The sequence below is a fragment of the Schistocerca americana genome, chromosome 2 (assembly GCF_021461395.2).
Source record: "Schistocerca americana isolate TAMUIC-IGC-003095 chromosome 2, iqSchAmer2.1, whole genome shotgun sequence".
NCBI lineage: Eukaryota > Metazoa > Arthropoda > Insecta > Orthoptera > Acrididae > Schistocerca > Schistocerca americana.
The window spans coordinates 715,373,477-715,388,459 of record NC_060120.1 but is presented as its reverse complement, the minus strand read 5'-3'; the positions used below and the strand labels follow the sequence as shown (position 1 = coordinate 715,388,459).

Below are 14,983 nucleotides of genomic sequence, written 5' to 3'. Positions count from 1 at the left end.
TCTGAATGTATATACTCCTTATTGTCATTTCTTGTTAACAATATTACCTTATTCCGAAGAATAACCAGCTTTCACTCAGTTAGTACTCGGCAGAAATCAAACCTGCATTTGGATAGGACTTCCTTAACTCTTGTGCAAAAAGGTGTGCAGTATACTGCTGCATCCATTTCCAATAAGCTACCACTTGAATTCAAAAATCTTAGCAGTAATCCACGCACTTTCAAATCAAAATTGAAGAGTTTCCTCATGGATCACTCCTATTCTGTTGAGTAGTTCCTTGAAAAATTAAGCTGATTCTTATTGTATTGTTGATTGCATTTACTTAAAGTTATGGATTGACTTTTTTAAGGTTCATGAACATTTATTTTTATCTGTTATTACTTTTATATTGTAATTTCATGCACTGACACATCCCATGACCTTGGAGATTTGCTCCTACAGAACTTTGAGTACGAAACAGAATAGAAAAGCTGTCATTTGTTTATTGTCCTCAGCTTAATTAACCAGAGCTGTATCAGAAAAGTACATACACTGTTGAAGGCAATTATTAGTCTCACTTTGTTAAATAAAAATCTAGACCAATTTATACTTGAAAAAGACACTGATAAGCCAAAACATTATGACCACTGTCCACCATAACGTTGGATGCACCTGGTGGCATTACGGACACTTGATGCAGTAACAAAAATGTATAAACGGAGCACACACAGATGGGGGATCACCCTAGTAAAGATACGGGCTGCAATTGAAAAAGGAACAATTTTTTGTTGACAGTTGAAACTCTTTTCATCATCGGCCTCATCATTCAAGTATGTTAGTAAGGGTTTGCAGCATGACTGGCTCACAGATAACCTGAAATCTGCAGATATAACACACACCTATGCCACCCAACCAGCAGATTCCACCCACATCAGACCCACAATCATTAGTTGGTCTGTGAGAAAAGCAAAACTAATATAACCTCAAATGACAGCTGAGAATTGTCATAAAATCATTGTCCAATAGTAATTTGTAATTGTAAGTGATCTGGAAACAGGCAAACCAAAATCTATAATAAAACTTCACTCTCATCCTAACCAATGAACTAAACAAGGACTCCACCTCAGTTGTGACCTTCCTTGGCGATGAAAGCATAAACCCGAAAACCAGTTGTTTATTCACAAGTCTGATGCCTATCAACAAGGTGAGAAATCTATCGCACACATTTCTTCAGCAGTTGCAGGACATAATTGTTATGTTTACTGCCTTCTTGCTGTTGGTCTTAACATACAATACATATTATACTGCTCCCTGACCACAGAATCTTCCTAAAAACAATAAAATAAGGTCATTACCTCTGAAGAAATCTGCCTTCAACAGTGTATGTACTTCTCTGATACAGCTCTGGTTAATTAAGCTGAGGACAATAAACAAATGACAGCTTTTCCATTTTGTTTCATACTCAAGTTTTGTAGGAGCAAATCTCCAAGGTCATGGGATGTGTCAGTACATGAAATTACAATATAAAAGTAATAATAGATAAAAATAAATGTTCATGAACCTGAAAAAAGTCAATCCATAACTTTAAATAAACGCAATCAACAATACAAGAAGAATCAGCTTAATTTTTCAAGGAACTACTAGACAGAAATCAGCCTACTGAACTATTTGTGTACTTTCATCACTATCCTGGGCTTTAAAATACAAAGATCTACTTGCTGAAAAGTTACTCATGAATAACTTACTGTGTGTGCACTAGTCTCTTGAAAAGTTAATCCACGATCACTATACTGATAGTGATGGAAACTCAGAAACTAGCTACAATAATACAAGAGGTGAGTATTATACACTTCAGCATAGCTTTTCAGTCACCCAGCTTTGACATTTTGCTTTCCATACCCAAGAGCCTAAACTTTCCTAGATGCTCTACAGTGGTGCACGTATATTACGTCTCATCAACTGCTTGTAATGTCCTGGACAACTATTTTGTGGCACAGACAGAATGAAACTTGCAAAGGCTACATCTTCTTGACCAGGCTACAGTTTCTTGATACATGCATGTGACTTGCACATACTTATATGCTGTTTTGTTTAATGAAGAATGTGGTAGCAGCAGTCTGAAGAGGGCATGTTGTTTTAGAGACTACAAAATTCAGTATAATAAAAATGATTTCAAGAATATATTTAAAACAAAATATTGGTCTTCTCTCGTGACACAAAATGACACTGAACTTGATTGTTTCCTTTAAGAACATCTGATAAAAGTTACATCCAATTTGGCATTTCACAATTGATATTTTACATGAAAGAGGAAGTTTGCAAAGAATTTTGCATGAGCATAGCTTAACCAGAAACCATTTTTCTTTCACTTCAGTAGTGAATACATGTTACAATATTGTTTCTTTGTGCTTCATATGGGAAAAAAAAGTTCCACATGGAAATTCATTTTCATGAAGCACAAAATAGTTGTGACTGAAGTCTGGTCTGATTTTGCTGTTTTTAAAATTGTTTAGTCAACTGACCAAATAACCCCGCTCCACATTACAGGATGAATACTGAGCCAACCAAAGTAACTGTACAAAGTAACCAAAGTACATTGTCTGCTGAATAAACATTTTTAACAAGTCATCATCTGGATTATATATACAACTCTACTATAAATGTAGCACAACTGCCAACAGTGTTACATTTCTTTACAAACTACGGTAAAATTTTATACTCCTTAAATTGTTCAAATACAATCATTAGTTAATGGTTGTAATCCAAGAAAGGGCTATTATAAACTCAAGTTTTTTTTTAATTACCTTCAAGAAATTCACTATCCTCTGAAACCTACTTTAATACCACATCTATTTTTTTTTTCAATGTGGTCACAAAGCAAACACAGTGAGCTATGATTTCTCACTAGTAATCCTCTAGTGTCCCAAGCTCTTCCAACCTGTAATTTAACAAAATTTATTTCCACATTCTGAGAATTTTTCATTACAGTGAAATACTTGGATGAGTGAGGACTCTTTCTGTTCCATTTGTAATATTTCTTTTATTTATGTATGGTATATCAAAGTAACTTGAGATACCCACAAATTAAAATATCAATTCTGTATAATTTTTCAGACTTTCTGTTATCTGAAAGAAGTCAATTCTCTGCTACAAGAAATAAATCAGTTCCTATACAATGCTCCAATACTTGCTTGATAAACTGGCTCTCTCTTATTACAAGAAATTAAGCAGTAATGTACAAAACTGATATAATATACAAGAATGGTGTAGAAGTACAAGTAAAACAATTACACATCCATGCCAAATTGTCCATAGATAGGTTTCGGAAAACTTGCATTGATCAAACTAATTTCACTGCGCACCACCTCCAACAAAGGTGTAAATAAATAACTGCCCAGTTTATTAACTGATTTAAAACAATTTAAAATCTCAATCAAAAAGAAGCAAAGGAAGCATTACGGAATGTTGAAAGGCTGTGAATTGTTGGACTATGGAACGATGTAGAATCAAGATGTCCTGAAAAGTGTGTTACATTCATTGCATCCTTGGTCCCCGCACTCGAGTTGATAAATGGGAAGTATTGAATTCGTCCTGTTGACCATGCCTGTGAAACAAAACCACATTATTAACTGTTGCTTAAAATTGATGATAATGGAACAATTTAAAAACTTGTCATTAAACATGCTTCAAGTATGCATGAATTTTTAATAATCTTAGAGGAGAGTCGCACAGAGCCACATTTCTAAAGATGTATGGATGTGAGGGGGTTATAATGCCAAGACTTAATGATTTGCTAGAAAATATTTTCTGAAGAGCAAATCACTGTATACATCAGAAGTCAATGAATATCTTACACCTGATAAGCATGGCAAAATAAATGTAGCCATTACTAAAAACATACATCACAACATGTTTAATTCTTTAATGCAAAAATCTTTTATTTCCTATACTTTGTGAAAAGTGTGTCCTAATTACAACAATCAGTTGGTAAAAAGAGAATTAACTCTTTATTCAGAATTGATTGTTTTACACATTTGAAAATATAAGGGGTGTTCAAATGAAAAGGTACGAAATGTTGTAACAACCAAACTGGTTGAACTTTGCATATGCCTCATTTGAATAATGTAGTGACATCTAGGGACATGAATGTAGTGTCATCACCTCCCCCTAAAAAGTTCAAAGCTGTATCACCAGCAGGCAAGGTGATATTCATGAACTTTTCCGACATCCAAGGTCCGATACTAGTCAATTTCCACAAGGACAGAAAAACCATTAACAGTGACACATACTGTGACATACTCTGTAGCCTACAAAAGTCCATCAAAGGCAAAGGGCCTGGACTGTTTTCCAACTTCCATGTGTTTGGTCTGCTAAAAAGCATCCCAAAGGTAAGTGCTTCAACTTGGATGAAAATGAACTGAAGGATACAGTGGAGGACTGGTTCCTGTCATGGCCACAATAACTCTGGAAACTGGGATTCTTTTGACTTGTGAAACTGGGATACTTGGGTTCAGGCCTCTGGTCATTACTTTTGAATGAAGACTTCAATTATACCTATAGTCTTGTTCTCTACCTTTTACTTCCAACACCCCTCATATGAAGGGTGTATTTTGCATTACCACCATGCGAGGAGATAGTGAGCATCAATCTGAAGGTTGAGGGGAGGTAGATTTCATTACACATCAGCATCTTTAACAACATGACTATATATCTAAGTTAACTTCAAATGAAATGGAGCAAGTACTTACAATTGTCAGTAAAGCACCTTCCTCATAGTTGTTTTGGAAACATATAGCATTTGGCAATTCATCAGAAATTCCACTGATGAAGCAACTGAAAAGAGAAAAAATTACTTCAGGGTTTCAGTGACATATTTTTGAAAGATATAGATAAAATGTAACACAACAGTAAGTGTTCAGCATTTTTTCCCTGATGTACAAATAGTTTACTGTAAAAGAATAACAGCCATCATCATTTCATACACGATAAAATTTTATAAAAAGGAAGAAAAATATCAATGAAGATACTTTCCTTTGATATGTGCAACACAATGAAACTGATACCAGCAATAAAAATGATTTCTAAAAGTAGATTTAACTATAAACTGCATCCCTTTTCATCTAAGATCATGCATATCTGTCAACAATGATTTTTTTTTTTTTCAATTTGAACCTGTTTTGTCTTTTTTATACCTCCAGTAAGTATCCATCTCCTAATATATGTTATCTGACAATTCAATAAATCTATTCTGTCAACTCCATGACTGCCCCCATGTTGTTAAAGTTGTTACAATTACACTGCAGAAGTTTCAATGGAAAGCCCTTACATATCCTCCATACAGTCCCGATCTCTCCTCATATGATTTCTATATTTCTGGAGCCCTGAAGAGAGATATCACGGCTGTCGATTTGCTTTGGATGAAGAGATGCATTCCTGGGTACAATCATGGTTCTGTAGGCAACCACAAACATTTTCCCATGAAGGCATTGACCATCTTGTCTCACAGTGGCATAAATGTATTAACAGTTATAGTGATTACTTTTGAAATATTAGTTACTTTGTTTTCAATTGTCTCATTGACTGACTCTTATACAAGGAAACAAGATTAAATGGTATTTTCGTTACGGTCCCAAAAATGAAGTTAAGGCTTATCGTTTTATGTCCCATCTGGAATGTAGTTTACCTAATAGTTCTCATTGAGCATATAAACAAAGAATCAGCAGATAGTGCTCAACAGAAAATATATTAAGAAGCATTATTTCAAGCAAGAGATACTCTAATTCATCACAAAAAAGGTGCAAACACTGGGTATAACTAAATTCTCTTTACAGATGATGAGGATCTGTAGTGAGGGCCAAAATGATTAAGTTTAGCTTAAGAACTCTTATCTGGAAACGTAAGATTTTTCCACTACACACAATATGCCACAACACATGTTCAAAACTTCTGCATTTTCGTTGCCACTGACTAGGGTATTACATATGTCATTCACCAATCACCCGATGTCCCACACCCACTACATGTTTGTTTGCATGCCATTCAGAGTTTGTGATCTGCTGGTAGAGGTCTGTACCTGCTGTTGCAGCTGAGGTCTTTGTTCATAATGAACAACTGTACATTTTAGTAATCAGTGACTACAATACAGAATGTAAGCTTTACATACATTTCATTTTTAGTGTGTTGCTGGTGATCACAGTGAACTACATGTTTTCATAATACACCGACTAGATGTTATTGTATGGTGAAGCTTGGTGCAATGGAAAGGTTTCTCATCAAATTGTATGTGCAATGTTTCACACACCATCAGATACCTTTGCATTCCCTCTTTGTTACAGTGTACCAGCGGGCCTCAGAGACCAGTACATTCACCACCAGCACGGCCGACTGTGGTGCTCCATGTTGGCTCCAAACACTGAATTTAAAGATGTTGCATCCCATGCAGTAGAAGAGAACACAATGATGAGTACCACAAACATTGCAGGTGGACTGAATGTGCATAATGAAAATGTGATTTGCATGAGCAGCAGCTACACCCATACCCCCCCCCCCCCCCCCCCCCCAGAAGGTACAGGCAATGCAGCCACAGGATTTTGTGTCATGAACTCACTTCTGCAGATGGTTCTTGCACTATTGTGTGGATGAGCCCGACTTCCCATAGTGCTTACTTTTCACAGCTGAAGCCAAGTTCAGCAGGGAAGGAGTTCTCATTTCCCACAACAGTCATGTGTGGGCGGATGAAAACCTGCACGCTGTGTGCCCCCTTGGGAACAACACAGTCTGAACATTTGGGCAGTTCCTAGATGGACGTGTGATTGTGCCATACCATATTCCACCACATCTCATGGGTGCTACGTACTTGCAATTCCATAACAATGTGCTGCATAGGCTTCTGGAAGATGTGTCAGTGCATGTGTGTCAAAATGTGTGTGACAAAATACGTGGTTCCAGTACGATGGCACACAACCTCATTTTTCACATGTAGTCTTACATCACGTGGACCAACAATATGGGCAACAGTGGATAGGTCACAATGCCCCAATTACTTGGCATGGACGTTCTCCGAGCTTGAACCCACTAAGCTACTACCCACGTTATCGCATAAAATCCTTGATTTATGAGACCCCTGTGGCATTGAAGGATGGCTCGGTTTATGGCTGTGGTAGATGCTGGAAGACCAGGAACTGGTGATTGTGTGTACCAAAACATGGTACAGAGCAACCATATCTCTGTTGACATTGATAGTCACTACATCGAGCCCTACCTGTTAGTGGATCCAGATGACAAGCAGCAGGAGTCAAGAGAGCAACATGTGTTGCGATATTTTACATGCAGCAAGAAAACAGTACTTTTCCAGACATGAGTTCCAATACTAAACTTGGTTCCCACTGCAAGTTCCCAAAATCTACAGAGAGAATTTAGTTACATCCTGTATATTCCATTCTACACGAAAATAGGAAATTATTAATGTAGTACTGTTAATTTATGTGTAGACAGATAGCAATAACAAGCTGTGACATTGTCGCGAATAAAACAGTGACCCATATATACAATAAGATTCCTTTAATTTACATCTATGGTTACAAACTTCTTGTTAACAGATTACCGGTTTTGATCTATAATGACCATCATCAGATCTGTTTTATAAAAACAAAGTCCTAATGTACTGCAGCCATAGTGGCATTTTCAAATGTTAATTGCAAAATCAGCACCAGCATCGTCAAATATATATAAATAGTATCATATGCATGAGTCATGTTGTCAGTAGTACTACAGGTTAAATGCAAAATCAGCACCAGCATCGTCAAATATATATAAATAACATCATATGCATGGGTCTTGTTGTCAGTAGCACTACTGTTCAAAACCAGTAGTGCTACTGACAATATGACTCGTGCGAATGATGTTATTTATATATATTTGATGATGCTGGTGCGATTTTGCATTTAACATTTGACGATGCCACTATGGCTGCAGTACATTAGGACTTTGTTTTTATAAAACAGATCTGATGATGGTCATTACAGACCAAAGCCGGTGATTTGTTAACAAAAAGTTTGTGACCATAGATGTAAATTAAAGGAAACTTATAAGATAGCAGTAACACGATTATTCTTCCTTTGCAATTAGAAACATTTTAACTGCATAATTTATGAGAGAAATAGAGGGTGGTGAGGGAGGGGGGGGGGGGGGGAAGGGGGGAGGGGGGAGGGGAAGTCAGCGATTATTACACACTGCTAGCTGCGTGAATGTCTCAAGTCTCTGGATACTTTACGAATCTGAAATTACTATTATACTAAAATAAGATAATCCAATTTTTATCAAAAAACTTAACTGTACATGTATAATCTTACTGCAGAGATTGTAAATATATACCGGAGGTATTTCTTCTCTAGTGAAGCACAATGACGAGCATAACATAGCAAGTACTCCCAAGGTTCAGGTTGGGGCTCTAGTGTTGTGCCCTACTCAAAATATTTGGCATATACTACAGACTGTTACACATAACTTATGCCTTCAAATGAAAAATGGAAGCAGTATTCTCTGGTATTTGTGTGAGGCATATTGCTTGTACTATTATCAAGTGCTGCATTAAACATAGGTACCATACAAACTAGAATAAGCTGGACAAATCAATCTTTGTGGGATAGTGTGTAGATGATGGATTCACAATTAAAAAGTTGAGAACCTTGACAGGTTACTGAGATTAGATTATAAAAGGAGCATTCAAGATTTGATTACAGTATAATGATTTCAACAGTGATCTGGGGTACACGGTTAGTAGGGACTGGAGCAGACTTTGCTCACTGAGTAAATATAAGGAACAGGACTTGACAGTTATAGGAAATTTGGAATTTCTTAAAATATAGTCAAAGTCTCTCATGCTCCGTGAAGTTACTATGGTTCGACTGTGAACTGGGTCTATGATGTGTTGTCCAGTTCATCTTTCCTGGACATGTATAATCGCAACCTACTTCTGAAAAGTCCTGGGCTCTGCTACTTCACTCATATGAGAACTTTATAGTCATGCCATTGGAATTTCCAGGACACAAGATAATGAGCCTGACATTTTTTTGGACTCTTTTGACTTCCAGGCAATGGATCTACAGACCAGCATTAGTTTACAGCAATCATAAGCCCCCCCCCCTCCCCCCCCAAAAAAACTTTATTAGGCATGGTCCTGTTGGAGATAGTCTGCTGTTGCCTTCCTTTGTCCTCCAAAGTGACTTCCACTGCCACTTATAAGTTGGCATACAGTTCAACATGGACTTCTAAACTATGGTGCAACTCGGCACATTTCACACAAACAAAATTGGCCAGAGGTGAAATAATTGATAAGTAATATTTAATGCAACAGCAAATGCATGCATTTTGATGTACTCTCACAACTCACTTTGTATGTTAACTCTTGCCTCAAGAATCTTAAAACACATTTGCCATTTGTATCCGAGTAGAAAAATGTTAGAACATTATATACTATTAAACATTTCCTGAAGAAGACACAAAGGAAATCAAAAGTTATGCTAGCAAAGCAAATACATAAAACAGCAATGTCAATAGGTTATTGAATTGATTGGAGAAGGCTTAAAGACAGAGTTTTAATTGGAGAAAATGAGTTAAGATCTGTTTGATGGGCACATTCACATAATTACCCACCAGATTTAATACTAAACTGCACATGCTAAAAAAATAAAACATGGAAAGAAAAGACGAATGTTCCATCAAAGGTACTGAAAATCAATTACTGCCAATGCATTTGTGTTTAACCTTGAAGGAAAAATGTACATACCATGGTGTCAGCTGAAAAACTGGTTTCAGTTTACTTTTGAAGACAGCAATGTGTCTGCTTTCCTTGAATAGTACTGCTACATATTGGCCACGACCATCCCACGCAATTGAAACTGGTAGTCCTCCAATCCTTTAGTCACAGTAGCAGGAAATAAAAGAAGTGTTAAGTGTGCATCGGGAAGTTAAAAAAAAAGAATATCATATAACATCCATACATTGAATAATTCTATTGTTGATCAAATGCCGAAAATTAAATAACCACGTTTTTTTAAAAAAAGTCTCTACAAACGTATCACTCTTTTAAACCAATTACAATGAGTTTTCTTGCTTTTAAAATGCAGGAAAATTGCATTGAAGCACTAAATGACACAGTATTTTGCCTACGACAACATTTGCCTTCATCACTGACATTGATTTTAATCACACATGCCTGTAAAATTCTCAAAAAACAGTTCTTCAGATTACAGGACAATTCTTCACTGTGGCACTTGTACAATTTTTTGGCATACTATTATGACACTTGGTTATTTATTTTATTTGCCCTTTCACCTATAGTGTTGGGAATCTATCTTCACTCTTACAGTCAGTTACTGTCTAGACTGTCTGCTACAGGGTTCACAGCCATGATAAATTTCTTGAATGATATCAATTTGCTGCACTGGCTATTATTGATAAGATTATATCATCCTTTCATTTTATAGTGTTCACAAAGTATTTTTCACACATTGGGCACAATGAAACTTTCGTGACTTTTGGGTTGTTGCCAAATGTCAGACGCATATAGAGCTTGAATCCCTTATTTTACCTCTACGATCTTTTCATGAAATATATGTAGTAGAAGGATGCAATTTATTTGCTGACTCTTCTGGGAGTGTAAATTCTCAGAACTTTAATAGTAAGAAACACAGAGCTGCAGGAGGAGACACTTACAGCCTCTGGCACTGGTGTTGCCTGAGCATCTCCATGACACTTTCACACTTTTTAAATGAACCTGTAACAAAACATGCCGTTCTTCTTTGAATTTTGTCTATTTATTCTGTAAGTCTAATCTGGTACAGACCCCTTTGTGTGTGGAATTCATGCTCATGATCAGTCACACATTAGTTACTGTAGCAGATTTTTTAACTAACATTTTGTGTTGGATCTAGTTTTCTGTTAAAGAGGGGTAGCTCTATATATTATCTGCATTTATTTCAAGTTAACTCTGTTTTTGAGTTTGCCAACAACTATAATTAACATCAAAATGTTTTAGGAAACACAATTTTTACCACAGGTTTTTGTGTTGCCTTAATAGAAATGTGGTTTTGTGTATCTGCTTCAATTCTTATAGGGAATTAGCAACTTTTAGTTCAACAAATTAAAAGATAATCAGCAGGTTTAATTTTAAGTCCTTCGTTCACTTCCTTGTAATACATTGCATAAGCCAAAATGCAGCCCCACTGTGAAAGCTGTTCTCAAACACGGGATGAGTTGGCTGACATTCATAAGCAGCTGGAAGTCACCCCGACTACTGTCAAACGATTGACAGATGCTACAAGTCAGTGTGCTCCTGAGAGTAGTGTATGTGTGATACCTGCATGAGAGGTAGAAATACTATCCTCTCCTGTGGATCCTGTCTCTTCTGCAAAAAGTACAGGGTCTGTCATTACCCTTCCACTTGACTGTGTGTGGCTTGTCAATGGTTGATCTAGGCGTCCTCTCCAGGGATGAATGGGGACCGGGGAGGACTCAGGGCATTGTACCGTTCCCCTTAACCAACAAAGTTTGAGGTGCTGCTTTTCACTGAAACTGACCCAGTGGGACTCACTACACCCGCTTTGGGGAAACCAGTTTTGTACTGTGCCAGGAAGTAGAACTCAAAAGGGTAGGGGGTATATTAATCAGTAGCAAATTGAACACACGGCGAATGGTGGTGCCCCTTAGGGAAATGGCAGAAAGGGACAGGAAAGGATATGAGGTGCACTCAGTGTGTATACCTGTGGGCCTCATTCAATATAGTGAAGAAGCTATTCCAGCAGCCACTGAGGGAACAGGGTGCAACCAACTGAAAACTGTGGCACATATTGGAACAAACTAGGTCTGTCGTCTGAGCTCTGAACTCATTCCTGGGTCATTCCAGTGACTGGCAGAGAAGGTTGACAAGACCAGCCTTGTGAGTGGAGTTTCAATGAAGCTCACAATTTGCAGCATTGTCCCCAGAATTGATCGTGACCTTTTGGTTCTCAGTTGAGTAGAAGGGATGAACCAGAGACTTCAAAAGTTCTGTTACAAGCTAGGCTGCGACTCCCTGGACTTGTGCCATAGGGTTGAGAACACTAGGGTCCCCCTAAATAGATCCAGTGCGCACTACACATCAGAGGCTGCTACTCAGGTAACTGACTGTACGTGGGGTACACAGTAGGGATTTTTAGATTAGCCAACTCTCCATCCAATCCATGTAAAAGCTGTAGGAAACCCAGAAGCATCAATGTAAGATTGGAAGAAATGCCTCCCACAGGTGAGAGTATTAAAATCCTAATGGTAAACTACCAAATAAGTCGCAACACAATGCCAGAGTTTGAAGTGCTCCTGAAAAGCAGTGAAGCTCACATAATACTAAGTACAGAAAGCGGGTTGAAACCTGAAATTGATAGCAATGAGATTTTTGGGGAAAACTGAAATATATATTGAAAGGGTAGGCAAATGGAAAATGGAGGCGGTGTATTTCTCACAGTAGACAAAAAACTCAAATACACTGAGATAGAAATTGAAGCTGCATGTGAGATTGTTTGGGCAAGACTCAGTATGAGGGGTGGCCATAAAACAATAATCTGACCCTTCTATCGCTACCTCTCATCTCATGTTGTTCTTGTTGTGGTCTTCAGTCCTGAGACTGGTTTGATGCAGCTCTCCACGCAACTCTATCCTGTGCAAGCTTCTTCATCTCCCAGTACTTACTGCAACCTACATCCTTCTGAATCTGCTCAGTGCATTCATCTCTTGGTCTCCCTTTACGATTTTTACCCTCCACGCTGCCCTACAATGCTAAATTTGCAATCCCTTGATGCCTCAGAACATATCCTACCAACCGGTCCCTTCTTCTTGTCAAGTTGTGCCACAAACTCCTCTTCTCCCCAATTCTATTCAATATCTCATTGTTAGTTATGTGATCTACCCATCTAATCTTTAGTATTCTTCTGTAGCACCACATTTCGCAAACTTCTATTCTCTTCTTGTCCAAACTATTTATCGTCCATGTTTCACTTCCATACAAATACTTTCAGAAACGACTTCCTGACACTTAAATCTATACTCGATGTTAACAAATTTCTCTTCTTCAGAAACACTTTCCTTGCCATTGCCAGTCTACATTTTATATCCTCTCTACTTCGACCATCATCAGTTATTTTGCTCCCCAAATAGCAAAACTCCTTTACAACTTTGTGTGTCTCATTTCCTAATCTAACTCCCTCAGCATCACCCGACTTAATTCGACTACATTCCATTATCCTCGTTTTGCTTTTGTTGATGTTCATCTTATACCATCCTTTCAAGACACTGTCCATTCTGTTCAACTGCTCTTCCAAGTCATTTTCTGTCTCTGACAGAATTACAATGTCATCGGCGAACCTCAAAGTTTTTATTTCTTCTCCCTGGATTTTAATACCTACTCCAAATTTTTCTTTTGTTTCCTTCACTGCTTGCTCAATATACGGAATGAATAACATTGGGGAGAGGCTACAACCCTGTCTTACTCCCTTCCTAACCACTGCTTCTCTTTCATGCCCCTCAACTCTTATAACTGCCATCTGCTTTCTGTAGAAATTGTAAATAGCCTTTTGCTCCCTGTATTTTTCCCCTGCCACCTTTAGAATTTGAAAGAGAGTATTCCAGTCAACATTGTCAAAAGCTTTCTCTAAGTCTACAAATGCTAGAAATGTAGGTTTGCCTTTCCTTAATCTTTCTTCTAAGATAAGTCAAAAGGTCAGTATTGCCCCACGTGTTCCAATATTTCTACGGAATCCAAACTGATCTTCCCTGAGGTCGGCTTCTACCAGTTTTTCCATTCACCTGAAAAGAATTCGCGTTAGTATTTTGCAGCTGTGACTTATTAAACTGATAGTTCGGTAATTTTCCCATCTGTCAATACCTGCTTTCTTTGGGATTGGAATTATTATATTCTTCTTGAAGTCTGATGGTATTTAGCCTGTCTCATACATCTTGCCCACCAGATGGTAGAGTTTTGTCAGGATTGGCTCTCCCAAGGCCGTCAGTAGTTCTAATGGAATGTTGTCTACTCCGGGGGCCTTTTTTCGACTCAGGTCTTTCAGTGCTCTGTCAAACTCTTCACGCAGTATCATATCTCGTATTTCATCTTCATCTACATCCTCTTCCATTTCCATAATATTGTCCTCAAGTACATTGCCCTTGTATAGACCCTCTACATACTCCCTCCACCTTTCTGCTTTCCCTTCTTTGCTTAGAACTGGGTTTCCATCTGAGCTCTTGATATTCATACAAGTGGTTCTCTTTTCTCCAAAGGTGTCTTTCATTTTCCTGTAGGCAGTATCTATCTTACCCCTAGTGAGAAAAGCTTCTACATCCTTACATAGCCATCCCTGCTTAGCCATTTTGCACTTCCTGTCAATCTCATTTTTGAGATGTTTGTATTCCTTTTTGCCTGCTTCATTTACTGCATTTTCATATTTTCTCCTTTCATCAATTAAATTCAATATGCCTTCACTACTTCATCCCTCAGAGCTACCCATTCTTCTTCTACTGTATTTCTTTCCCCCATTCCTGTCAATTGTTCCCTTATGCTCTCCCTGAAACTCTGTACAACCTCTGGTTCTTTCAGTTTATCCAAGTCCCATCTCCTTAAATTCCCACATTTTGCAGTTTCTTCAGTTTTCATCGACAGTTCATAACCAATAGATTGTGGTCGGAGTCCGCACCTGCCCCTGGAAATGTCTTACAATTTAAAACCTGGTTCCTAAATCTCTGTCTTACCATTATATAATCTACCTGAAACCTTCCAGTATCTCCAGGATTCTTCCATGTATACAACCTTCTTTTATGATTCTTGAACCAAGTGTTAGCTATGATTAAGTTATGCTCTGTCCAAAATTCTACCAGACGGCTTCCTCTTTCATTTCTTACCCCCAATCCATATTCACATGCTATGTTTCCTTCTCTCCCTTTTCCTACTCTAGAATTCCAGTCACCCACGACTATTAAA

The 14,983-nt window shown here is 37.8% G+C and overlaps 1 protein-coding gene across 2 annotated transcripts in view; it reads right to left on the bottom strand.

The window, feature by feature from the left end:
* Positions 1 to 2,130: 2,130 nt before the first annotated feature.
* Positions 2,131 to 14,983, bottom strand: part of LOC124594782 (aladin-like) — a 77,907-nt gene continuing 65,054 nt past the window's right edge. For both annotated transcript variants that reach the window (XM_047133189.1, XM_047133190.1), the window contains exons 8-10: positions 9,767 to 9,895; positions 4,728 to 4,812; positions 2,131 to 3,583 (exon numbers count right to left, since the gene is read on the bottom strand). In XM_047133189.1, the coding sequence (XP_046989145.1) occupies positions 3,413 to 3,583; positions 4,728 to 4,812; positions 9,767 to 9,895 (385 nt within the window). In that variant the 3' untranslated portion in view covers positions 2,131 to 3,412. The remainder of the gene's footprint in view (positions 3,584 to 4,727; positions 4,813 to 9,766; positions 9,896 to 14,983) is intronic.